At 47.0% G+C, this 27,461-nt stretch overlaps 1 protein-coding gene across 1 annotated transcript in view; it reads right to left on the bottom strand.

Moving 5' to 3' along the window:
* LOC137639864 (thymidylate kinase-like) overlaps positions 1–27,461 on the bottom strand; it is a 37,190-nt gene that overhangs the window by 6,510 nt on the left and 3,219 nt on the right. Inside the window, exon 3 of the mRNA XM_068372126.1 lies at positions 21,143–21,239. Coding sequence (XP_068228227.1) covers positions 21,143–21,239 — 97 coding nt within the window. The remainder of the gene's footprint in view (positions 1–21,142; positions 21,240–27,461) is intronic.

Here is a 27,461-nt window from a genome sequence, read left to right as displayed (position 1 = left end):
AGGTTCAGCGTGATCGTGTGTGCCCCTAGAGGTTGTGTCGCGAGAACGCCAGAGCAACGGGAAACAGAAGCTTCCCTTGTCACTAGACATAAGTGTCAGCGTGACTAAATGCACGAGAGCCCGAGGTTTCAGCAACTTGAGTTGCGAGAAAACGAAGTTTCCTTGTCATGAGACCCCAAAGGGTCAGAGATCAAGAAGTCGAAGTCGAGAGCGATCTTCTCTGAAGATAAAGAGTGAAAGCGAGGAGTGCGAAGAAGAGGGTTCGAAGTCAGGACGTGCTTTGTCCTTGGCCGCGCTCCTGGCTTCTTAGATGATCCCTTGCAAGAGAAAGACGACAGCGAGGCATAACAATGACGAGAGGGAGCACTCTTCTTAGGTTTGTGCCAAGAGCGCTTATAGTCTCGAGGAGAGACAGAAGGCGAGGAAGAGCGAGAACGATGATGTCTCTTCCTATATCGCCTGTCTCTTCAGCGGGAACATCTAAGTGAAGGTGCGATAACTCTCCTTTTCCTCTTCTCTCTATCCCTCCTGACCTCCAAACAGGGCGATGACGAGGAGGAAGCGCTCTTCTTATGTTTGTGACAAGAGCGCTAAAGTCTTGCGGCGAGACATCTCGTGAAGAGATAGAAAGTGAGGAAGAGCAAGAACGATATCACTTCCTATGTCACCTGTGTCTCCGGTGAGAACGTCTGGGCGAAGGAGAGCGAGCTCTCCTTTTCCTCTTCTCTCTCTCCCTCCTAGCCTCTGAAGAGGGTGAGGACGATGTAGAGGAGGAGGAGGAGGAAGAGGAGGAGGAGGAGGAGGAGGAGGAGGAGGAGGAGGAGGAGGAGGAGGAGGAGGAGGAGGAGGAGGAGGAGGAAGAAGAGGAGGAGGAGGAGGTACGGCGATGTTTGCACTCGCGACGTTGTAATTTGTAGATGCACAATGGAGTGCGAAGTAGGCGCCGCAGGAGCTGAAGTTACTATATCCACTAAAACTTCCATAGGCGCCGACTGAGTTGATGGGAGGTAGGCGAGGTCCGGAACTCCCGAGGGTTCCAAAACACAAGGGACCTGAGGCACTACCTTGGCCACAAGGAACTGGTTCCAAACTTCCTCCGAAGGAGAACCAGGAAGTCCAGGGGCAGGCCATACCGCTCGTACATGATCTGGAATGGAAGCAGTAAGAGTCATTCCTGGTGGCGGAAAGTATTAACCCCCTGGGGGAGGCAATGTAATCCGCCTGACCAAGAGGAATGGGGGTTAAATCAATGGTGCCACTCTTCCTCGACTTCCCCCCGGAGGGAGGCAGGCAAGGAAGAGAGGAAAAGTCTGAAGGGAGAGATCGAGAGGCCGAAGAAGAGGTCCGTAACTCCTTACCTTCGACGGCGATCCTTGAGGTAAAGAGTCCTTCTAGGACTTCCTATACTACCTCTCTCGAACTTCTCCCACTGAGAGGGCGACCACTTCTACATACTTGGCAGGGAGAGCCTTCAGAACACCTATGACCTCTGTACCCAGGGCATAGGGAAAGAGGATCCACCTCCAGCAGTGACATAAAGGTGCCCGGAACACTTCCTCATAATAGAGAACATCATCTCTAACAAAGAAAAAGGAGGATTAATAAAAAAACCAAAAAAGAAAGGCTAGTCTGCCAGTCAAATAAAAGCAGGAGCAGCGGTGTTACCACTGCGATGGCTAGAATTAGATTGAGGGTAAACAGCAGCTACCGACCGGTGGTCCCCAACCCCCACCACTAACAGGTGGGTAATTACCTGCCCAGTTGTTAACGACCTTGTTAAGGTTTTTCTGCCGTATTTTCCAGCTCGCGCTAGAATATCTCCTATAGTAAAGAATGAGGGTTTGTATCAAGTGTAGGAACAATACAATATTAAGTGAGCAGTAAACATAATAATTCTAAACCTAAAGTAAACTAAAAACAAAACAGGACAAACTAAAATAACTTCTATTTTTACCTTTAAATAGTAAAATGCTGTTATGTAATTTGAAAGCGTCAACTTCTCGACTTCCGAACAATAAAAATAAAACCTCTCTTACTACCATGTAAATCCTTCAGTAGGAACACTATACTGCCACTCATCTATCATGTCCCAAGAGGTAAACACCGGAAAGTGTCTCTCAGGAATAACATCAACAAAAAATCACAATTTAGATTAGTTGAGTGGTGCCATACCTCCACACAAACTTCTCTCTATCTCACACTGATTTTTAAGTCTTCTTGGTTTACAGTTTGTCATAGTGTGTACTCTGTTTCAAAATTGCAAAGAATGTCTTCCATTTGTAGTTTACACATGTATTTGTCTAAAATCCCAGTTGAATAGGTTATATTTGGAGTCAATCATCCACCATGTGATCAATTCCAGGCACCGATAGTTCTTTGTCCATTCGTTGCCCTCAATATGTAGACTGATGATATAAAATAATATTGAATATTACTTATTCATTTAAGGCTAAGCTAAAAGAAAGAGATAAAAAGTGCAAGAAGAGACCTTTGGATAGAATTAGCGCAAGTATTTTGATCACATCCTCAAGTATTATTGATGAAGAATCTGCTACCGGAGTTGTTGATGGTGTAGCAGCCAATAAAGTAAATTTAGATCTTTCAAATAAAGTAGAAAATTTGGGGAACCAAATTGGAAGTTTTATATTTTTTTTCAAGTAATTTCCTGCAATCCTGGATCATCTTCATTAATACTGGCAGAAATTAATGATAAAGGCACTTTATCTAATGTTAATAAGGGTGGCTAACACACCAAAAAAAATTAGTTTACACTCATGTTTGTATGTCTCAATTTCTGTTATTGATGCATTTTTACCGTTCATGACAGACTAGCTTCTTTCTTATAACACTTATTGCATTTTATTCAGTATCTTCATCTATGCTCCATCTGTATTAATTGTACTTGATGCCAAAGGTTACAAGGTTTCCCCCATTTGTTACTCTTCTATTTCATTTTCATTTATTTTTTCCCTTCCATATTTTTACTGTATAGTTAAGTCTATATTTATTCCTTATACCCTTATTCCTTCCCTTACTCCATAAGATCCTTATTCCATTTCTTATATCTTATCATCCTTATTCCATATCATCCAGTATTTTCCACTACATTATTTTGATTTAATACAAATTTTTTCTGGGCTCGAACCTGTGCCGCCCAGTGAATAAGCTCCATTTAGCACTTATTCTTAGGTAATTTACTGCTAAATATACCAGAGAAAAAATGTAAAGGAGTGCTAGGTTAACTAGCTCGCTCACCTATTGGTGTCGGTATAAAATTGGGCTTATATTCCAGAGGTCCCGCACTATTTAGATTAATCCACGACAGAGAACCCCAATAGAGGAGAGCTGTTCAACCTCACTCGGTACTACTAACAATGCATCCGTTCAGAACCCAACTCCTTTTAGCACAACGAGTAAAGTAACCCGCATTTTGTTTGTGCTCTCGATTTTTGGTTATTTTCCATTTAATTATGGCTTCTTCGTCGGTTTCCCAGGAGACACCGTCTAAGTTAAGTACCAAGCTGGGTTTTACTATGTTTTGAGCAACCTAGATCGTTTAATATTTATATTATAGGAGTTTATTCTCTTCGTTCATACCGATCTTGCTTGATTTCACTACAGTTGGTACTCCTGTTTTTGAGAGCTTTTAATTTTCACTTGCGGTGTTACTATGTGTATTATTTTTATTATCAAATATTATTTGTTATTGTGAATATTCATTATTTAGCGTTTAGAATCCTCGTGGTTCAATTTTTGGGCCGATATCATTTACGTATCGTTATGGCTGCCGACCTTCGTGCTAAGACGGCAATGTTATTGTTAGCCATCAGGTGTGTCTTTTGTGATTTGATTATTATGTTGCATGCCTTGCCCAAAAATTTTCTGTGTGTTTATTCATACAATTTAACGCTATTATTATTATTATAATGAATATTTGTGCCATTACTCCGTTTGATCTGTCTGGTTGGGGATCGTCAGTTGGTAGCCCTGCTGCCTCGTATCACGTGATCCTCCCCCACGCTCCCCCTCTAGCTAGGTGGGAGGCTAGGCTTCTCCCCCCTCCACTAAGGGACCGTTGCCTTCCCTCCTTTTAGAGGGGGTAGTTAAGTGTTTATGGACTTTGTCCTCCGGGTGTCCCGGCGGGTTCGTCTCTGTCTAGTCTGGTTGGCCACCGGTCAACAGAGTTGGATCCCGGTGCACCCTATTTTATATTCACTTTTCATTCTGGCTTATGTTATACGAAACCCTCCGGGTTCGATTGGCAGTTCTTAGCTACAGTTCCGCCCCCCTATTATTTCATAACATTTCCTATGATGTTAATATATGACAGATCACTACCCCGGAGTCCCTAAAGGAATTGGTATTAGATATACCTTTATTTCCCGGCCCAGGGTCTACCCCGCCCCGGGAAATCAGACACCATGTGTCTTAATTCCTTGTTATTGCATCCTTTTTATGCTCCCGGCTTGACCGGAATGGATTGCTATACTTTAGTCTCAAGTTAGACTTATGTTTAGGCGGGACCTCCGGTCCCGCCCCTATGTAAGAATATTACAGTTAAGCTCTAACCTTGTGTTAGACCTATGTTAGGCCCGGGTCCTCCGGACCCGCCCCTACTTAAAGAATAGTACAGTTAAGCTCTAATCTTGTGTTAGACTTATGTTAGGCCCGGGTCCTCCGGACCCGCCCCTACTTAAAGAATAGTACAGTTAAGCTCTATTCTTGTGTTAGACCTATGTTAGGCCCGGGTCCTCCGGACCCGCCCCTACTTAAAGAATAGTACAGTTAAGCTCTAATCTTGTATTAGACCTATATTAGGCCCGGGTCCTCCGGACCCGCCCCTACTTAAAGAATAGTACAGTTAAGCTCTAGTCTTGTGTTAGACCTATGTTAGGCCCGGGTCCTCCGGACCCGCTCCTACTTAAAGAATAGTACAGTTAAGCTCTAATCTTGTGTTAGACCTATGTTAGGCCCGGGTCCTCCAGACCCGCCCCTACTTAAGAGAATTACAGTTTCTCATATACTATTCTTTTTATAGATGGTGCATTGTCTGACGCCGGCCTGTGCAGCTGTTCTGCACCAGCCTTGTGGCCACTCCGTCTGCCGATCTCACGCCCCTTGTGGGGTTCAACTGGAAGACGTTGTGGTATGGCACCCGGATAACTGTGTGATTTGCTTCGACCTCATCACTACCCTTGGATCTGACTCGGTGAGTCCCGTTGGCTATATTGCCTTCTTATTTTATTTACTATTAGTAAGATATCTATGGTCTTGAAGGACCATTGGGAGTCTTCCTTTTATAATTCCCACTATTATTTCAGGCATCCCCGGAGCAAAAGTCTGCGGCTCGGGCCACACTGAAGGTGTGGGTTGGTGGGTTTGCCCGGAATGTGAAGTCTAAGCAGCCGTACGTCCTATCTGAGGACTACTGCACCATGGTTTACCCCAACGCCAAGTCTTCAGCTGCGGTGGCTAGGCATGTGGCAGCTCCCATCATTGCCCACATTGATGCCACTATAACGGGTCTCATCGACCCAGAGCAAGATCCATCGGACGCCCCCGGAGGTCTGGAGGACAATGTTGCCTCCATGAACCTGGACGTCGAACCAATGTTGCTAGACGAGCCGGACACAGGTAGGGTGGTAAGTGAGGCAGGTGTGTCCGGCGCTGAGATCCCTATCCTCAGCCCCGCTCTTTCTTCTTCTTCTGATCGCTCTTCTTTTCTTGGATTGTCTGGGGACCGTGATTCGTCTCAACGTTCACACCCGGTTCCCCCTAAGGATAAGTCTACTTCAAGGACCTTACCCAAAGCTCGCAAGCCTCACAAGACCTCTCATGGCTCTAAACATGGTACGAACCCGTCTTCAAAGACCTCTGGTTCCTCCTCTAAGTCTCACGACCCGGGAGTTCCTTCCGCCCCTCCTGCTGCTAGCCCGGGCCTTTCCGAATCAGCCATGCTTCGCATCGTGTCGGAGATGCAGACAAAGTTGGTTTCGGAGATGCAGTCGAGGATGGACACAATGTTCTCTAACTTCGGTCAGAGAATTGGGGCTTTAGAGCAAGGAGCTCCGGAGAGAGTCCAAAGCTCTCTCATCCCGGATGCCTCTAAGCTCCCGCCGTTTGCCAAGAACAACCCCTGGCGGATGGCTCTTCATTCCCCGTTCTCAGACGGAATGTTGACTCTGGAGGGCCTTGGCACTCGTCCTCTAGAGGACTTTGAATTCTTTCCTCCGGGTCTGGCATTTCCATTTCATGGTTATGCCAGACTTACCGAGGAAGCTTTAGTCCGATTAGACAAGGTCCCCAAAGAGACGGTCATTTTCCCGAAGGAGCAAGCCCAATCTGTTTGGGCCAGATTTTTGAATGACATCGGCTGCACTAACACCATGCTGACGCCTTATAAAAGCTCCTTTACGATGTTCTTAATGGACAAGAACACCTTGACTCCATGCGTCAATAAGGTGGCAGAGCTTGCCTTTCAATATGCTCTGGAGGAGAAGCCCTTGCCTCCCATCCGAGAGGTGGATCCAATCTCCCTCCTTCTTCCCTCAGGTATTGAGTGTTGGGACAACGTCCATACCACCTTTACCTCCGGCAAGCTTGCAGCAGACTGTGCCTCAGTCTTGTTTAGTGAGAAGCTTCCCCGTCTCCCGGAATCCCTCATTAAACAGGAATATGATTCCCGCCTACGTGTGGGCCGTACTCTAAACCTGGCCACATCCACGGAGTCGATAGCCTTGACTTACGATACTGAGAGTATTTTTAAGTCTCTCAACAAGGCTACGTTACAGTCTTTATATTATGACTTGTATGACTTCGCTACTGCTAAACGCAGATGTCGTAAGCATGTTCTAGCTGAGGCGACGATTAGGCATGAACCTAATAAACTCATCCGGTCCTCCTGTTGGGGTTCAAATCTCTTCCCCGAGGATCTCGTAGAGGAAGTCTTGGCGGAGGCCACTAGGGTTAATCAGAGCCTTAAAGCCCGTTGGGGTTTGACCCCTAAACGCAAGTATGACCCCGCAAATTATCAAGCCCGGGGTAGGAAGAAGCTTAGACCATATACCTCCACCCAGTTCAGGCAACAACAGAGTGCTTCATCCAACTTCCGGCTGCCTCTTCCTCCATCTTCTGCTGTCCCTGCACGGCCTTCCACCTCTCGGGCTCCTTCGGATGACTATGTCACCGTTCTGCTACCTAAGAGCCAGCTTTCTGGTGCCTCCGCCACTTCCCCTGCCTTTAACCAGTCCTACGAGGCTCATAGCTCTTCCCAGAGTTATGGTAGAGGTAGAGGCTACCACCGTGGCTCTAACCAGAACAAAGGCAGGGGAAGAGCCTTTCGCAGAGGAAAGAACTTCCGAGGCGGACGTGGAGGCAACTCCTCAAACCAATACTGAGGTTCAGCAGGTAGGGGGGAGGCTCTATGCCTTCCGCAACAAATGGAGGTTCAGTCCCTGGGCGTTCAGTATCATCTCCAAGGGACTGGGGTGGAGTTGGATTCAAGGACCTCCTCCTCCGAACAAATTTCGTCAACATTCCACTCCGGATCTGGTCGAATTTGTCCAGGATCTTTTACAAAAGAACGCCATACAAGAAACGAAACATCTGAAGTTTCAAGGTCGGCTGTTCAGTGTCCCGAAGAAGGATTCAGACAAGAGAAGAGTGATCCTAGATCTATCCCTTCTCAACTTGTCCATTCAATGCGACAAGTTTCGAATGCTTACCGTCTCGCAGGTGCGGACCTTACTTCCCCGTGGGGCCGTCACCACCTCTATCGATCTTACAGACGCCTACTATCACGTCCCGATAGCGAGACACTTCCGTCCGTACCTAGGCTTTCGCTTAGGGGACAAAAGTTACTCCTTCAAGGTGATGCCTTTCGGGCTCAACATTGCCCCAAGGATCTTCACAAAGCTAGCAGAAGTCGCTGTTCAGGAACTCAGGAATCAAGGGATTCAAGTAGTAGCCTATCTGGACGACTGGCTCATTTGGTCAGACACCTCCCAAAATTGCCTAAAAGCCACTCACAAAGTCATCCATTATCTTCAATCTCTAGGCTTCCAGATCAACTTCAAGAAGTCCCGTCTTCTTCCAAAATCGAAGTTCCAATGGCTCGGCCTGCAATGGGATCTTATATCTCATACTCTGTGTCTTCCCAGACCCAAGAGGTTAGAGATTGCAAGGAACACCAAACGCTTTCTCAAAGACAAAGTAAGTTCCAGACGACTCCAAGAGAAGATTCTGGGGTCCCTTCAGTTTGCCTCAGTGACGGATCTTCTTCTGAAGGCAAAATTGAAAGATATCAATCGTGTCTGGCGTTCGAGGGCGAACCGGAAGCTCCGGGACAGGAAAGTCCACCTTCCTCCCATTCTACGAGAAAGACTTCTTCCTTGGACAAGAGCAAACAGTCTGTCAAAGTCAGTTCCCCTTCGATTTCCGCCTCCGGAATTAATCATTCACACGGACGCATCCTTATCAGGTTGGGGCGGCTATTCTCAGCTCAAGAAAGTTCAAGGTCTTTGGACTCCCTTGTTCCGCCATTTTCACATCAATGTGCTAGAGGCCATGGCAGTTCTTCTAACCCTGAAACGTCTCGCTCTTCCCAAGAAACAACACCTTCGTCTGGTTCTCGACAGCGAAGTGGTGGTCCGCTGCCTCAACAGAGGCGGGTCAAAGTCAGGGCCTCTGAACCATGTCCTAGTAGCCATATTCTCCCTAGCAGCCTCGAACCGTTGGCATCTTTCAGCTGTCCACCTGGTGGGAGTCCGGAATGTAGTGGCAGACGCCCTGTCCCGGACCTCCCCTCTAGAATCGGAATGGTCACTCGATCTAAAGTCATTTCGGTGGATTCTCTCTCAGGTTCCCGGTCTCCAAGTGGACCTCTTCGCCACGAATCCAACCACAAATTGAAAGTATATGTGGCTCCCAATCTAGACCCTCAGGCTTACGCCACAGACGCCATGTCACAGAATTGGGACAACTGGGAAAAGATTTATCTCTTTCCCCCGGTGAATCTTTTGCTGAAAGTTCTAGACAAACTGAGATCCTTCAAGGGACAAGTAGCCTTGGTCGCACCCAACTGGCCCAAGAGCAACTGGTATCCTCTCCTGCGGGAGTTGAGACTATACCCTCACCCGATACCCAATCCGGTTCTATCTCAGATAGTACAAACACGCGTTGTGTACGCTTTCTCAAACATTCAGAGCGCCCTAACTTTATGGACTTTATGAAGTTTGCGGCTATGCATGGTGCCAATATTGATCCTCAAAACACCTTGTTCCTAGAATCGGATAAACGGGATTCCACCATCCGCCAGTATGACTCTGCAGTTAAAAAGTTGGCAAAATTTTTAATAGATTCAGACGTGAACTGTATAAACTTGAACCTTACAGTCACTTTCTTTAGATCTTTATTAGAATCAGGTCTGGCAGCCAATACTGTCACCACTATTAAATCGGCTCTGAGAAAGATCTTCCTAGTGGGTTTTAACATAGACTTAACCGACTCTTTGTTAGCTTCAATTCCGAAAGCTTGTGCCAGACTGAAACCGGTTACTCGTCCTACCCCGGTGACCTGGTTCCTTAATGACGTACTCAAATTGGCTTCTGACACCATTAACAGTTCTTGTGATTACATGCCCCTTCTCAGGAAAACACTTTTCCTAGTGAGCTTGGCTTCCGGGGCAAGAATTTCTGAATTGGCAGCCTTGTCGAGAGACCCGGGTCATATTGACTTTCTGCCTTCAGGAGAGGTCCTTCTTTCTCCTAACAAATTCTTTTTGGCTAAGAATGAAGACCCTCAAAACAGATGGACCTCCTGGAAAATTGTTCCCCTCACGCAAGATCCGTCGCTGTGCCCTGTCACTACTCTTAGGTCTTATTTATCCCGGACCTCCTCTAACTCCTCGGGGCCTCTATTCGTTAGAGAACAAGGCGGTACCATTACTATTAAAGGGTTCAGGCAACAAATTTTGTATTTTATTAAACAAGCTAACCCTGACTCTTTTCCTCTTGCGCATGATATCAGGGCGGTTGCCACCTCGGTGAACTTCTTTCACCACATGAATTTTACAGACCTTTCCAGGTATACAGGGTGGAAATTACCGTCAGTGTTCAAGAAACACTACCTTAAACATTTGGAAGCCCTAAAATTTTCTACAGTAGCCGCAGGGAGCGTAGTTACTCCCGAGTAACTCACAGGTTAATACCTTGACTCTTTATCTCTCCCTCTTACCTGCCTCATTTATACCCTATTGTATTCGTTGGTCTCGCACCTGAATACTGTTATTATATTTGTAAATTTTATGCTCCTGAGTATCTGTATATATTATCACTCACGGCATTATTATACCTACCTTATTGGATTTATGTTCATATTTAAGATACCCTTATAATTGGTTTTTTGGTACTCATCTCTGATTAAAGCATCCTGTATTTCTCTTACGCTTATGTTTTTTCCTTTATTTTGCAAGTTTGGTGACATTTTTCTCTTGTATAGATTCACTGGGCGGCACAGGTTCGAGCCCAGAAAAGGGATTTTGACGTAGGAAAAATCTATTTCTGGGCGAAGGACCTGTGCCGCCCAGTGAACCCTCCCAGCTCCTCTCCCTTGGAGTCCCCAAACTTTGGGTGCTAAGGAGTTGGGTTCTGAACGGATGCATTGTTAGTAGTACCGAGTGAGGTTGAACAGCTCTCCTCTATTGGGGTTCTCTGTCGTGGATTAATCTAAATAGTGCGGGACCTCTGGAATATAAGCCCAATTTTATACCGACACCAATAGGTGAGCGAGCTAGTTAACCTAGCACTCCTTTACATTTTTTCTCTGGTATATTTAGCAGTAAATTACCTAAGAATAAGTGCTAAATGGAGCTTATTCACTGGGCGGCACAGGTCCTTCGCCCAGAAATAGATTTTTCCTACGTCAAAATCCCTTGTATAGAATAATTTGTCAAAACTTTGTCAATCCCTTTCCCAATTTTCTATTTGAACCTCTTAAAGCTTCATAGAACCATTTCAAACTACAATAAACACATGTTGTCAATATTACAGGCTGAGTAAGTGTAGTAGTACACAGTACAGTTAGTTGTTTAAGTAAGAAATAATTTCCATTAACATTTTTATTTAATGAAAATTATGCACATTCTTTAAAAGAAGGATCTTTGAAGATATAACATGAGCACATGAAATGTGTTCAACTCTATTCAACAAGGTAAGTGGCTGTAACAGGAATTTCATTTCGATTTGATTGTAGTGTTAAATTTCCACATGGAAAATTATTATTGAATATAGTATAACATGAATAGGAGGTAAATCAGTTGTTGTTTGCGGACGATACTGTACTGGTTGCAGACGCGGAAGAAAAGCTTGGCCGATTAGTGACAGAATTTGGAAGGGTGTGTGAGAAGGAAGTTGAGAGTTAATGTGGGTAAGAGTAAGGTTATGAGATGTACGAGAAGGGAAGGTGGTGCAAGGTTGAATGTCATGTTGAATGGAGAGTTACTTGAGGAGGTGGATCAGTTCAAGTACTTGGGGTCTGTTGTCGCAGCAAATGGTGGAGTGGAAGCAGATGTACGTCAGGGAGTGAATGAAGGGTGCAAAGTGTTGGGGGCAGTTAAGGGAGTAGTAAAAAATAGTGTTGGGCATGAATGTAAAGAGAGTTCTATATGAGAAAGTGATTGTACCAACTGTGATGTATGGATCGGAGTTGTGGGGAATGAAAGTGACGGAGAGACAGAAATTGAATGTGTTTGAGATAAAGTGTCTACGGAATATGGCTGGTGTATCTCGAGTAGATAGGGTTAGGAACGAAGTGGTGAGGGTGAAAACGGGTGTAAGAAATGAGTTAGCAGCTAGAGTGGATATGAATGTGTTGAGGTGGTTTGGCCATGTTGAGAGAATGGAAAATGGCTCTCTGCTAAAGAAGGTGATGAATGCATGAGTTGATGGGAGAAGTACAAGAGGAAGGCCAAGGTTTGGGTGGATGGATGGAGTGAAGAAAGCTCTGGGTGATAGGAGGATAGATGTGAAAGAGACAAGAGAGCGTGCTAGAAAAAGGAATGAATGGAAAGTGATTGTGACGCAGTTCCGGTAGGCCCAGCTGTTTCCTCCGGTGCCTTAGATGACCGTGGAGGTAGCAGCAGTAGGGATTTCAGTGTTATGAAGCTTCATCTGTGGTGGATAACGGGAGAGGGTGGGCTGTGGCACCCTAGCAGTACCAGACAAACTCAGTTGAGTCCCTTGTCAGGCTGGGAGGAACGTAGAGAGGAGAGGTCCCCTTTTTTTGTTTAATTTGTTTGATGTTGGCTACCCCCCAAAATTGTGGGAAGTGCTTTGGTATATGTATGTATGTAGTATAACATATTTCACATTATAATGCTATGATACCTTTAAAGACCTTCCTTTTAAGTGAGAACATTTTCTTCAATGAATAAAAGATATCAAATATCAGAAATTTTAAATAAATTCTTACTTCATCAGTTTTCAAACTGAAATAAAATACTTAATCTAAATTAATATCATTTAAGCTTACAAAAAATAAGAAAAACTTTCAAGTCTATTTCAAAGAGAAGGAGCATGTGTACCCACTTTCACAAATTTACTTAATTATGAGTTCTTTAGACAAACTCTGGTCACGAATTTCACAACGATTCTCGAAATACAGTATGGCAAATTTCAGCAGAAATAAACATTTTTGAAAATTCATTTCTATCATCATTTCACTATCATCATCATCTCCTACGTCTATTGACACAAAGGGCCTCAATGACAATAATTTTCTATCTCCTCAAATCAAAAAACACATTGTTAAAAATTTCACACAAAGAAAGTATGCTTGAACAAATGTGATAAAAAATATCCACTACGTACTGTATATACAGTAGTACATTATCGTCTGTGTGGCTAATTCAAGATCATACATCACACACTATTGGCTAGCAAAAGTCTGCCATTCAGGGAATGATAATCTATATCCTGGATGCTGATTGGCCCCATGAAGCACAGCATCACCCAAGAGTGATGTTAGTCCAGGCTGCATTTCCACTTTGTGTTTTGCAAGCTATATGTCTACAAGTGTTATTTTGTACGTGTGTGTTTTGTGATGCTTGTGTTAAAGTTTTTACTTATTACATTCAATCAAACTCTACGATAGTGCCTACGACTGGCTTTGCAGTAAATACCATAGCATTGGCTTTGTCACCTATTGTAGTTCATTCATTATCATCATTCAAGTTTCATTGGAGTCTGATATGATTTACATAAAATATATTCATAAATGCACGATATGCTGAGGGAGCGATACGTGAACCTCGATATGGCGAGATATTACTTATTAAATTTGCTATATCTCACTAATGCAAAGTTGATACAATTACTTCCCTACCCGGGAATGAGACATTAAAAATTTTGAACGAGAAATCTACGTAGCACCAACAGGCATTTGATGCTGTTTAATCGCTTATTTTATTCATTGGCAACTCAACCCACTAGTAAACAATAGTGTTTATACACGTCATGGACATAATTATTTTTCATTTTTGGTTGAAGCTCTGAATACAGTAGTACATGAATTCCAGGTAGGTACTAAAATAATTTTAGTTTAAAATTGTTATATTTTAGTTTGAAAATATAACAAATTCGAAGATAATTTGTATTTTTCCTAACCATACAAACCTTAGCTATTTACACAAGGTTTACCTTTTAGCGCAGTTGAAATGGCGAGCCATTAGAATTTAACGAGGGTGTATTACCCCCGCGCTAGTTAGCGGGGGGGTAGGGGAGTGGTAGCTAGCTACCCCTCCCCTCCCTCACACACAGATGAATGCTCACTTTCACTTAGAGGTAGGACTTGTCTTGGGGGACAGGGCTGGCGGGCAAATGTGTGTAAATAGCTAAGGTTTGTATGGTTAGGAAAAATACAAATTATCTTCGAATTTGTCATTTGTTCCGTAACCGAAATACAAACCACGCTATTTACAGAGGGTGACTTACCCCTTAGGTAGGGTGGAAAGTCCCCAGCCATACTGGCTTTGGCTTTACCCGGGGACTCAGATAAAAGGAGTCCCTGCACCTCACAAGTTCCTTGCTTCGCAAGGAACCATGTGGCCTACGTAAGCTTGTGTGTGAAGGAAGAAGTGTGACCCGTCCTAGGCAGTTGACCAGGAGTTCCAGAAGGAACTCTGGGTTAGGACGTTCTCAATACCACCTCGTCAGGGTATGGGGGACGCGACAGTATTGACTCAATACTCGGAACACAAGGAAGCATGGTTTACCTGCAGAGGTTCGAGGTCAGCTATGCAGAGACCAGGATGCTGCTTCCCCGTAGAGGGGATGATGAAGAAAGAAGTAAGGGCCAGACATACTTCTTTCGTTCATGCAGACTAAAACCTGATAACAATGCCCTCAACCTTCTGCTACCAGTCCAAAAAGGAGCCTGAGGTTAGACCAGCTGTTGTGTAGCCACCACAGAGCGATAGAAAACGTATCGAGACTCCTGTGGGTCACGCCCTGCAGGAAGCGGGCTGCGAAGGTCATTAGACGCTTCCAGACTCCAGCTTGTAGCACCTGCGTCACAGAGTAGTATTACTCGAAGGCGAGGGACGTTGTGATGTATCCAACATCGTGCTGTAGGGCGACGTGACGGGGGAGGGTCTGGAGACAAGTCGAGATGAATGTCCTTGAGTCCGGGCTGAAGAGGTATACTGGTGACTCTCCCCCATGTCCTCCTTGTGCTCCCAAATCGGCTGCAACTGAGGACAAACTGCAGCTGTTCCCAGTGCTAACCTCTCGATTCCTTTACTGGCAAGAAAGAGAAGGTCTTGGGACATCAGATACAGAATGGAGACTCGAAATCTTGAATGAATCGGACCGAAGGGCCGGGACCCCCAGATTCTGAGTCTAGCCAACAACTCAGGAGCGAGCCTGAATGTTGCCTTCCCCTCTTCCTTAGAAAGGGGGGTCGTAAGAGACCAAGAAGATTGCTTACACACTGGCCGTGGCCAGAGTGAGCAGGAGACCCAAGGCAGAATACAATCCGAGGCCTGTCGTAAAGGGTCTTGAGAAGATCTCTTAAAGGACTAAAAGTCCGAGCCATGCTCCAAGTTGGAGGTCTTCCTCCGACTAGGGCAGGGACGATCGTAGCTTCACATGAGCGAGGATAGATCCAGCGGTCAGGAAAAAGTTATTCCTTTAAGCCGGAAGGTCAGGGAAAGGCTGAGCGACAGGCTTCATTGCTGAGAGCGGAAAGGAGTGTCCTCCCGCCGAAAGGCAATAAGACCGTTATTGCTGGAGAAGAGGCCTCAAGGGAAGAGGCATATCTCCCACGGCACCAACCACCTTAGACTCTTCACTTTGCCTGGGAGACCCCTGTGGATGACTATCGCAGATGACGCGACCTCCGTACCGCGACTGTAGCGGGTTGTCTCTTCTTGTGGAGGAGGCGTAGTGTCTCCAGGCATGAAGCCGAAGCGACGCCCCGGTTCGGGAGAGATGTCGCAGTGTGGTTGCTTGAGTAGTCTGCGCCGTGGGAGAAGCTCTCCCGGGAGTTCCGTCAGGGAAAGCAGAGGGTCCAGAAACCGTTCTGCGCATAGTCCCAGTGGAGCTCTCCCATTGAAAGGTTGACAGACAACCTGGTCTTGTTGAGACCCATTGTCCAGAGACAAAAAGGAGGGAAGACGCAGGCGTCGAAGTTGTCCCACCATCACCGGAATGCATCTTGCCAGAGTCTCGGGGTCTGAGACAGGGGGGAAGAATAGCGGAAGCTTGAGGTTCCAAGCTGTCGCGATCAGGTCCCCCAGACCAGTACTTGCTGGTTACCCAAGGTCAAAGACCCCCAGGTACACTCTCTCTACGAGGCTCTGCTCGGATAGACTGAGAGAACATTCCCCTGCCTGGAATGAGAGAGCCGATGGTGGTATTGAGAGAATCTCAATCATCCCGGTATCTCTACTGCAAGATGTGAAGGTGTGAAAATGCGTCCCCTGCTGGTTAGAATACGCCAGAATCATGAAGTCGACGCGCACGGGGCGACTCGGCAGGAGCTGTAGGATCTGTAGAGGGGCCAGACTAAGACCCCTAAGCCTGCCTGAATGATGGAGAGGTATCCTTCAGGTCTTGACCATAGGCCTGGACCGGAACATGCTCCCCCCTTTCCTTTGACGAGTCCGAGAACAGCATCAAGAATGTGGGGAAAGGACGAGAATATCCACTACCATCAAGAGGCTCCATAGGTCAACACCCATTGCAGGTCTAATAGTTCCGCTGGTCCCATAGGGGCCAGGAAGTCCGGTTAAACAAAGCCTGAAGCCACCGGAACTTGGATCGCCCCACATGGAACTTATCCTGAGGCGACCGTTCGGACTATAGACGGGTCAATGAGGAAAGGAGAACTAGGAAACGTTCCAAGGTAGGGCTGAAAGCTCTGCTTGACTGAGAACAGGTACTGCGACTCTCCTCAGTCTTGCCACAGTCAACCGAAAGGAAGGCTCGGAGGATGTGGTAACAGAATCTGGCGTCCCCAGGTGGTCACCCATCCAAGTACCGATGTTGCTTAACCTCGCTGGACGGACGAGAAGCGGGGTTTCCAACGTGCTAAGGCCGTTGACTCAATATCATGGCTAGATACTCCAGATGTTGAGGCAGAGGAAGAGAAGGCTCCAAGCAAAATACCATGAGCCCACACTCATGGTAAGCATCCGGAAGCTTGTCCCGGCGCTGAAGAAGGTCGAACCCGAGCCTACCGGAGTTGACCAGCCCTCCAAACAGCAGAGGAGGCGGAAGCCTGCACCTGAGCGGCCAAGAGGAAGGCAGGGAGAGTTCTCTGGGGAAACAAACCTGCTATGCCACGGCGGGATAGCCACACTGCATCATAAGCAGGAATACTTGCAGTCTAGGCTGAATTCGACGAGCACCCTGGAAGATGGATGGAATGGAAACTGAAAGTACCCGTCCTTCCGATCCAGGGTTTAAGGAGTCCTGTCGCCTCGTTACCAGTCTGGTCGATTCTGCTGGTCTACGCTGGCCGAAGTTTGTTCGACAAACTTGATCAGGGCTGAGAGGTCGACCAAGGACATCCCCTCTCAGATCCTTTCTTACAAGAAAGGATCGACTGAGGAGGCCGGGGGTGAAGCCGTCGATGATCCTAAGGAAGACCTTCGCCTAAGGTATGGATCATTCTGCCCAACCGGGCAACTCTGCTGACGCTATGGCATAGAGGTTCAGAGACACTGAATTCGCTGACAGAGACGGCAGGCGCGATATCCTTGGCTGATCACAGAGATTGTGCGGGAATGGGCATCGGGAAGCTGTCATTCGGATGAGTAACCTTAAGCATCCTCCCAGAGAAAAACTTGCAATCCTAGAATTCGTGAACTCCTTTTAGGACTATGCCCCCCCGGGGGAGTCTCCCGTGCCATCTGTTCCTGACAGGAGGAAACTGCAATTGGACACCTTGTCCCAGTTGTCGTAGCCGATAACTTAGGCCGACGTGATTGAAAGAAAAGGGCGCCGGAGCCCTGCAGAGTCTGGAAGAAAGCGCCTTGGAGGAGTGAAAACGGAAGTCGATTTCCTCCGCACAGCCGCTGTCTAAGTCTCTGTCCTTGGGCACAAACAAACTCTTCTCAAGGATGGAAGGGTGTCTGAGGTCGTCGACCTCCACAAATGAGACACCCGAAGGAAGCCCTCAGTCATCGCGTCCAGATGGTACAACATCGAGCTTGTCCGCAAGTTAGATACTTAACGACGAAAGGCCAAGGTGCCTGAGCTCGAGAGGAGGAAAGTACCCATGCTCTTCCTGTAGCTTCCTTGAACCCAACCTCGGGCTGTAACCGAGGAGGGAAAGAACCTGGTAAGCTCCCAGAGGAAGGGGTAAGCAGTCACCCCTTGTCCGATGGAGAAATCTCGAACGGAAAGCCCCCCCCCCGCCAAAAATCCTTCCAGGGAATGACGGGGAAGGGCTAACCAGGTTCAGGAAAGAGGAGTGTTGCTCAGATCTCCCTTAAGTTTCTCCTATTCTTGCAAGTGCCATGCTCTGCGTTTACGGGGTGAGGCCGTGTTCTGGAAATACGCTCCAGAAGAACTCGCCAGGCTGGCCATGCTGCGAAAACTCCATTGGGAATCGTGGTCGCAATCGCCCTGGAGCTCGCGCGACGGTAATTCAAAGATTTTCGCGTGGGCGAACGTGGGAGCTCCCATGCGCGGTAACGCAAACGAAGGTGAGCGAAGGAGCGCAGAAGGAGGGCGAGCGTGGTAGGAAGGGCGAGAGCTGGTGGTCGGCGAGCGATAACCCATAGACGAGCAATGGATACTGCAAGAAATAAGCCGACGTTTGTGCGAAGAAACACCATCCGTCCGTGCGATGGAAAACCGTTGGTTCGCGCGTGGGCGAACATTGGAGAGCATGGGCACGGACGCGCATGAGCGTAGACGTGCAGGCACGTGGGCGTGTGGGCGCGCAGGCGAATGGTCGGGCGGGCGCACAGGCGAGCGGTCGCGCGGGCGAGCGGTCGTGAGGGTGGGCAGGTGGATGAGTGCGAGTCCGAGGCGGCGAACGCAAGCGTTGGCGCGATGGCGAGGAAACGCGCTGCCGCGTGGGGGAGGAAGACCGCTGGCGATATGGATCAACAAGCGATCGGTGGTGAGCTGGTGAGCGCTAACGCGCAGGTTGGCGATGGGGCGTTGTGTTATGCCGACGCGATGGTCGAGCAGCATGCGCAGGTAAGCGATCGTGCGTTGGCGAGCAGTATGCGAAGGTGAGCGATCGCAAGCAGCATGTGCAGGAGGGCGATCGCGCTATGGTGATCAGCATGCGCAGATGGGGGGTCGCGCGATGGCGAGCAGCCTCTGCAGGTGGGCGGTCGCGCGATGGCTATCAGCATGCGCAGGGTCGCGCGATGGCGATCAGCATCCGCAGGTGGGCGGTCGCGCGATGGCGATCAGCATCCGCAGTTGAGGGTCGCGCGATGGCGATCAGCATCCGCAGTTGAGGGTCGCGCGATGGCGATCAGCATCCGCAGTCGAGGGTCGCGCGATGGCGATCAGCATCCGCAGTCGAGGGTCGCGCGATGGCGATCAGCATCCGCAGTCGAGGGTCGCGCGATGGCGATCAGCATCCGCAGTCGAGGGTCGCGCGATGGCGATCAGCATCCGCAGTCGAGGGTCGCGCGATGGCGATCAGCATCCGCAGTCGAGGGTCGCGCGATGGCGATCAGCATCCGCAGTCGAGGGTCGCGCGATGGCGATCAGCATCCGCAGTCGAGGGTCGCGCGATGGCGATCAGCATCCGCAGTCGAGGGTCGCGCGATGGCGATCAGCATCCGCAGTCGAGGGTCGCGCGATGGCGATCAGCATGCGCAGGTGAACTAGTAGCTGGCGAACCATGTTCCTTCAGAAGAGTTGGAGAACGTTGGCGTGCCGGCTGTAACACACGCGGGCGATCCGGAGATCGCCAAGAGACAGGTGATCGCTGGCGAGCTGATGATCGCTGACGAGCAGAAGGCTACGCGTGGAAGCCTGCGTATAGAAGAAGAGTCCTTGACCCCGACCTGAACCGAAGTTCTAGATCGCGAGGGCGAACGTGGGCGCACAGGGCGCGTAACAGGAACCAACAGGAACAGCAGGGATGATCATCATGAAAGCGCTGACGAACAGGAGAGCGCTGATGAGCAGAAGAGCGCCTGTGTGTTAACACTGAGCAGGAGCAGGAGAGAACACAGCAGAAGGGCGCGCAGGGAAACCCTGACACGCAAGGGAAGAACCCCCGTGGGAGGCAACCCTTTGCCCCGAAGGAATCGTTGTCCGCCGGGAGACTGATGTCCGTCGGAAGACCGCTGTCCGTCGGAAGACCGCTGTCCGTCGGGAAGACCGCTGTCCGTCGGGAAGACCGTTGTCCGTCGGGAAGACCGTTGCCCGTCGGAAGACGAGATCAGACTGCTGTCCATTTGCACCAAGGCGGAAGATCGAGAAAAAGGAGTTGTAGGCTGCAAACAGAGATTCAAAAAGGCGCCTCAAGCACCCTTATAGAGAGATGAGAGGCCCTTACGACGAGGCGGACGGTGGGCCTTACGGCGAGGGAGGCCAACAGCAACAGCAACAGAAGAAACCTCCGAAGAGGAGTCTCTATGAGTGTACTCACTCGCGAACGAAAGAGAAACACTTCGTAGAAGAGACTGGTCAGCAGTGACCTAAAAGGAGCAATCCTCCGAAGAGGAGCTCCTGCAGTTGCCCAGCCCCTTGAGCGAAACTGCAGGTGTGACCGCTCAGCACCAAGAGCATAGTCGCACAAAAAAAGGCAAGAGGAGAACCCTCCATAAGGGGAAAAACTCAAGCCTGGACAGGAAAAACTTCCCTCGGAAGGAAAGTTACCTGCCCAAGGAGGCAAGCCTCCTGAGAGTTCTGAAATGAACTGGAGAGCTGTCCGTCGTCACACGAGTACTTCCAGTAGAAGGAGACACACCCCTTACGAAAACACAAGGGGGGAGGCAGCAACAGCCGAATCCCCAGGACTCAACAAGACAGCTCACACCGTTGCCATATTACAGAAACGAACTAGATCGGTAACTGTAAAAAAATAAAACAAAAAAAACATTAGTACACATTCATTCCCCCGGGAAGGCTCCGAAGAGGAATCCCGAGGGAAAGGAAACAAGAATTACACAAATCTGAAAAGGAAACTTACTGATTTCTATACTCAAATATGTATACAAACATGAAAACATGTTTACATATATATTGAGTAAATGAAAAGTAAGCGATTAAGTAAAGACAAAACAAACAATGGCTGCCAAGAGAGGACCAAGACAGAGACGTCTGTCACAGTCCGAGCCAAAAGTGAAAGTGAGCATTCATCTGTGTGTGTGAGGGAGGGGAGGGGTAGCTAGCTACCACTCCCCTACCCCCCCCGCCCCCGCTAACTAGCGCGGGGGTAATATACCCTCGTTAAATTCTAATGGCTCGCCATTTCAGCTGCGCTAAAAGGTAAACCCTGTGTAAATAGCGTGGTTTGTATTTCGGTTACGGAACCATTATTAATTATTCTAGACTAAATCTGTTAGTTATAAGCAGTAATATAGTTCTTGCAAAGGTACTAATTTTCATCATTCTTGGATGGAAAATATTGTTATTATTAGTAAAAACTTAAAAATACAGACCTGTTGGCTGAAAATAAAAGATGGATAGAATGGTCTTCAAGTTCACTACTGCATGCTAAGTAGCTGTCAATAATGCTGCCAATCTTTGTGGTTCTATCTGGAATGAAAACGGGAAATGACTGTCACAGTCTCATACATTCCATAATCAAGTTTACATTCCATAATATTATATACTTCAGTACTTCACCTTCCAACACATCAAATAGTTAATAGTTATTTCTATGTATAATTTCTGTAATTAGGTTTTCCTAAAGAAGTCCACACAAAAGTCAAATTTTAGATCACTTTATCCACTGATATACCTATAGCTTGACGAATTCTAATTAGGGATGGATTAAGCTTGTTGGCTGAACCTCCTCTGTATGAGACCAGTGTGTAAGCAAATAAGCAAGGAAATATTCTTCCACTAATGAGACGCTGGATAGCTTTCGGTTGGTAAAGACTAACATGGGAGGGTTTTGATAAAACCTTAGGATTTGTAACTGCTTCAATAGGTCTTTTCCCTTAAGTAGTGTCACTATTTTACTCACAAGTAGAGCCAGGATATAAGGGAACGATTCCCTCTAAGGCCAATAGGTTTGTATGATTATTCCTGCATTCTTGTCCTTTCTCAATTGGCTTAGCACCTACCTTACTTCAAGTACTGTATAGCAAATGGTGGGTACAGTAAAGTTCCGGTTCCTCCCCTCTTGAAGTATTGCCTGAGGGTCTGGTCTACCAAAGTAATGCCCCTAAGCTTTCAAAGTTCCCTTCACACTTCTGGGTGTAATGACCATTTTATGGGCCATTAGTAACACTAGGTTTATCAACCCCATTCACCTGCTAAATATTGAAAAATAATTTGTATTTTTCTTAGCCATACAAAAGTCATTTAATTGAGTTAGTTGTAATGCAGCCTGTTACAACCACTTGAAGAATTATCGATAGTCTGGCAACCTGGTGCGGTTGCATTATCCACCCTCTATGAGGGCAGGTGCATTGGTCCTTGCGTCTTGGATCCCCACTCTATCCCTGGTCGAGATTTGTAGGGTGGCAGAGGTGGAAAATATAACTTAAATGACTCAGGGTTTGTATGGTTAGGAAAATTAAAAATTACCTTAAAATTTGTACGTTGTTCATAAGTAGATACAAACCCTCATCATTTAATTTATAGTCTTCCCTTGGAGGGAGGGGAAATCCCGAAGTGAACAGGGTATCTATCTGACCCTTAATCTAGAATGATCATGACCGGTCTTGATAAGGAGCAGGGACATAGCATTCTAGCCTCTCGTGATTCATGGATAGGTAAATGTGTCATGGCCCGACGAGAAAGGTTTTAATCGTGTAGAACAGCCCGAGGTATGTGGCTGAAGGACTTAATTAAACAAAACATCATTATCTCTGATGGTGAGCTTACCTTGAAGTGTCCGATTAGTGGTAATACCCCCATGAGAGGGAGAACAGGAAGAGAAGAAAAGATCAGGCATTCAACTCAAACAAAAAAAACATAAAAGTAACTGATAATGCGACACTCAGAAGTCCTGCAGGAACTAGAATTATACATCAATTGTTGGACAGACACAATAGGACCTAAAAAAAAAGTGTCCAAGGACCTGTGGGTATAATCCCTCTGATAGTGGGCTGTAAAGGCAGTACAGTATGTCTTTTCCAGACTCTCACTTTAAGTACCGTATTTGACAGCCTATAAGACGCACGGGCATATAAGATGCACCCTCATTTCAGCAGGTCAGATTCAGGGAAACAGTTTTTAGTGTATTTAAGCATATACAGTTTTGTTGAAAATAGTCTAGCTGTACATTGCACAAGTCGAAACATATCGTATATTTCAACGCATAAGACAACCATTAGTGCATAGGCTAGCTTTTGTTGTAAACTTAAAAATCCAAAATAAATTAATTAAAGACCCTTTTATATCATGCCTTTGCTAAACATAAAACTGAAACCATTGCTTTGTTTACATTTCATCACCGATCATAAAGAACAAACAAAACCATTTACACGTGTATAAGTTAGCTTTTGCAGCAACAGATATCTTACTAAGTATTGATTATGAAATAATAATATTATCAATTATTTTTACTTACTTTATCCTTAGTAATTCCCAATAATTGAAATAAAGAGCTATTCTATATAAATTTTTTCCTAATAAACACTGCCTAGAACAATAAACGTTGTCTTGTTTATGTTTCATCGCCTATCATAATGAACAAACAAACTCATTCACACATTCGAGCAATAACTAACAATACTAAGAGCTTTTAGTAAAGAAGTTATTACAAATATTTCTCTTGATATATCCCTAAATAATTTCTACAAGTCAAATGGCAGAAAAGCCATTTTGTTTGAGTTTAGTCAATAAAAACAAAGTAACACTAATGACAGTATGATGTGACAGAGAAGATGGTGCTTGTTTGGAAAAAGAGTGAGGATAATTTGAATCATGGTGGATTCTTAACGAAAAATAAATATGCTAATCTAAATTTGATTACTACCGTTATTAACGACACCATTAAAATTATCAAAGGCTAAGGAATGAGAAAGGAAAAAGATTGCTGAGAACCCAACCATAACTTCTGGCCTTGTTGAGTACCCTTCACATCAGACAGAATGTGGGAAAGGCATAAACGTCGTCGTTGTCCCCAATGTTATTGGAATGCATCTTGTCAGAGAACCTTGGGGTCTGAGACTGGGGAGCAGCGGGGCCCTGAGGTCAGGGCCATTGCGAACAGATTCACAGTTGGAGAACCCCATAAGTCAATATTTCGTAGGCTATTAGGTGATCCATAGACCATTTGGTACCCATTATCTGAGATGCTCTGCTCAGATTGTCGGAGAGCACATTCCTCTAGCCTGGAATGAAGCGGCTGATAGTGGTACCAAGTAGACTTCGGCCCATCTCAGTATTTCTACTGCTAGATGGGATAGGGGCTGCGAACAAGTACCTCCTTGTTTGCTGTTGCTCACCACCACTGAATGGCCCACCAGGAACTGATGGGATTGTGGAAGGACCAGAAAGATGGCCTTCATCTCTAAGAGATTTATGTGAAGGTATTTCTTTAACTCTGGCCAGAGGCCTGAGGTCGTGTGGTGTAGCACGTTGTGTCAAAAACAGAATCAAGTGCGGAGGGAGAACTAGAAGATCTACCACCCCTCCGCAGATTGTCTGCCACCCACCACTTGAGGTTCGTCCGTTCCTCTCGTCCCATGGGCATCAGAATGTCCGGGAAATCAAAAGCCTGATTCCAATTGGACTCAAGCCACCACTGGAGAGTTCGAATCCTGAGGCTGCCGTTGGGAACTAGACGGGCCACGGATGATAGGTGTCCAAGGAGACATAGCCACTTCTGGGCAGGGAGTTCTCCTTATCTTGGGAAAAGGTTTTGTGACCTTTTACAGCCCCATTATCCGGTCTTCTGCTGGGAAGGTTTTATGGAGATTGGTGTCTAAAATCATTCCTAGGTATACCAGTCTTCTGAGTGGGAAGCGGGGAAGACTTGTCTAGGTTTACCATGATCACCAGATCTTGGCAAAACATCATACTGTAAGTTTGTCTCGGTGCCAAAGAAGGGTTGCCACCGAGTCTGCTAGGATCAGCCAGTTGTCCAGATAACGGAGGAGACGGATGCCGATCCTGTGAGCCAAGGACGATACTAGGGCGAACACTCTGGTGAAGATATGGGTACTGTGGAAAGACTGAAGCACAGTGCCCTGATTTAGTATTTCCTGTTGTCTAGACTGAATCTCAGATACTTCCTTTAAAATGGATGGTTTGGAATTTAGAAGTATGCTTCCTTTAGGTCCAGCGTGCACAAAAAGACCTGTGGTCTTACCACTTGTCAAACCTTCTCCAACACGGTACTAGTAAGTAATTTGGCCCAAAGCGAGCCAGCTCCTTTGTGGATCCCTTCGCATAGGAGCTCGTCGACGCTGGGGTCTTGACACGTAGATGGGTAGATGAGTGAAAGGGACGCAATACCCTGCATAAGGACTCTTCCCAGGGAGAGAACTCAGCCTTAACTGATGAAGAAGTGGGTAAAGCAACGCTTGACCTTACCTTGGCTGGTTAACGACAAGACCGAGGAGAGTCTGAGGTCACAGGCGAAAGGTGATCAATAAGATGTCCATTGGTGATCAGAGAACAGTGAGCTGGAGATTGACAATTGGTGAAAGCACGAGCAGACAATTGACGATACGGCATGGTGATCAGTGACCGCCGATCGTTGAGCTTGCAAGGTAGGCTGGCCACCATTGGGCTGGCACCAGTTGAGATGGCAATCGGTGTGCTGACGATCGGAGCGCTGCAAAATAGGAGAGCTGGTAGATGATCGGATAAGCAGAAGAACAGCAGTACGGTTCAACGATCGACTAGTTAGTGATCGGCGAGCCAGAGATTGAAGATCAATGCCCGGGAGCTCTGAGAGGAGGCTCAGAGTGTTGCTGATTGACAAATGGAAGGTTAGAGTAAGGTTCGATGATTGAAGTGTTGAGCTAATGGTTGATGAACGGCGAGCTAGTGATCAGAAAGCTGACAATTGGCTATCGGTGAGCTGGGGATCAAAGGTCGGCAAAACTGGAGGTTGATGAGCTAGCAATCAGCAGGCTGACGATTGGCTATCCATGAAAGACGACCTAGCAATCAGCGATCAGCGTGCTAGTGATCGGTAGTCGGTGAGCTAGAGATTGGCGAACTAACGAACAGCAATCAGCGAGACTGGAGGAGAATGGAGGTCAATGATCGGAGAAAAACGAGCTAGCAATCGGCGACTGGCGATCTAGCGATCAGTAAGCTAGCGATCAGCGACCTGCATTCAGTGATTGGCACGCTAATGTTCGGCAATCGTTGAGATAGCAATCGGAGAGACTAGAGCTAGTAGAACGACAAGCTGCAGTAGGTCAAACAGCCGAACAATGATCTGGAGACATTATATGCCCTTTGGAAGGGCAAACATCCTTAGGAGAGGCTAGCGAATGAGACCTCAACGGTGCGTAATGAACCAGGGTTCGTTGACGAGCAGGCGAGAGGTGGGCTGGCGATCAGCGAGCTGGAAATCGGCGATCGGCAAGCGGCCATTTGGCAATTGGCGAGCTCGCAATCAGCGATCGGTAGGAGATCGATGAACTGACGATAAGCAAGTTGATGACATATATTGGAGCGCTGGTGATCAGCGATCCATGAGGCTGGAGAAAGATGAGCTGCAAAAGGTCGGAACAGCTGATCGGCAAACAGCCGACCGATGATCTGGAGACAGGATATGCCCTTTGGAAGGGCAAATATCCATGGGTGAGTTTCGCAAACGAGACCTCGACGAGCGGGCGAGTCCAAAGAACCAGGCGAAAGTCAACCAGTATAATCAGGACGAGAAGGATCCCCCAAAGAGAAGAGCTGCAATGACGAGGCTGGAGAGCCGAAGAGGCGTTTTTTCGTCAAAGGCGAAGGAGCACAAGAACGGTGGGGTCAAAGTCCACGGTGACGAACCCCCTAAGGGGTAGGAGGATCAGCAAGTTGATCAACAGCAGCAGGTCTCCAAAGAAGTCTCTATGAGTGGCCTCTCTCGTGAACGAGAGAAGTGAACACTTGCAGAATAAACTTGCCTCAGACTTTGCTCCGCACCCGACGGAAGAGTCGACTCAGCAAAGGAGGAGAAGCGTAGTCTCAGGCAAAGAAAGAGAAACAGTAAACAGCGTCAATGTGAAGTGATGAAGATGATGAAGGGAAGTTCTCCCTTGGAAGGGAGGACAACCCAACACCTGGGGAGGATAACTCTCCTTTGGAAGGGAATACTGTATAGTCCAACCCCTGGAGGCGGATCTCAGGGCAGCCCTCTTTGCTTCCCATCAAGCCTTGTTCAAGATCTGCTTCAAGATCTGCATCAAGCACTGCATGAGAATAGGTAGCCTGAGGTAGTTCTTCAAAGACAGTGTGCTGATCAAGAGCTGCCACAGGCGTAGAAAGACAGGAAAGTGATGGCAGGTTCAAAACAGGTGAGGAGAAAAAGCGGCAACGACTGCTTACCCTCTGAGCCAAAAGTAAAGTGAAGCTCAGTCACAGGTGTGTGAGTGAGGGGGTAGCTAGCTACTCCCCCTACACTCCGCTAACTAACGGGATGGGTAGTTAACCCTCGCTGAATTTTAATGGTTCATCCTTTCAGCTTCGCCGAAGTAATACTGTACCCCTAATAAATAGTGTAGGTTTGTATACCAGTTATGAAACAATTACCAATTAGAGAAAACATCTGTTGCCACTGAACGCTGATATCCAAATGAGTTGTCCGTAAGCCAGCAGAGGGTGGGGGTCCTTAACACCTAGTACAGTAATAAG

The sequence above is a fragment of the Palaemon carinicauda genome, chromosome 4 (assembly GCF_036898095.1).
Source record: "Palaemon carinicauda isolate YSFRI2023 chromosome 4, ASM3689809v2, whole genome shotgun sequence".
NCBI classification, from domain to species: domain Eukaryota; kingdom Metazoa; phylum Arthropoda; class Malacostraca; order Decapoda; family Palaemonidae; genus Palaemon; species Palaemon carinicauda.
The sequence above is the reverse complement of the archived record's forward strand: the minus strand, read 5'-3'. Positions and strand labels throughout refer to the sequence as shown.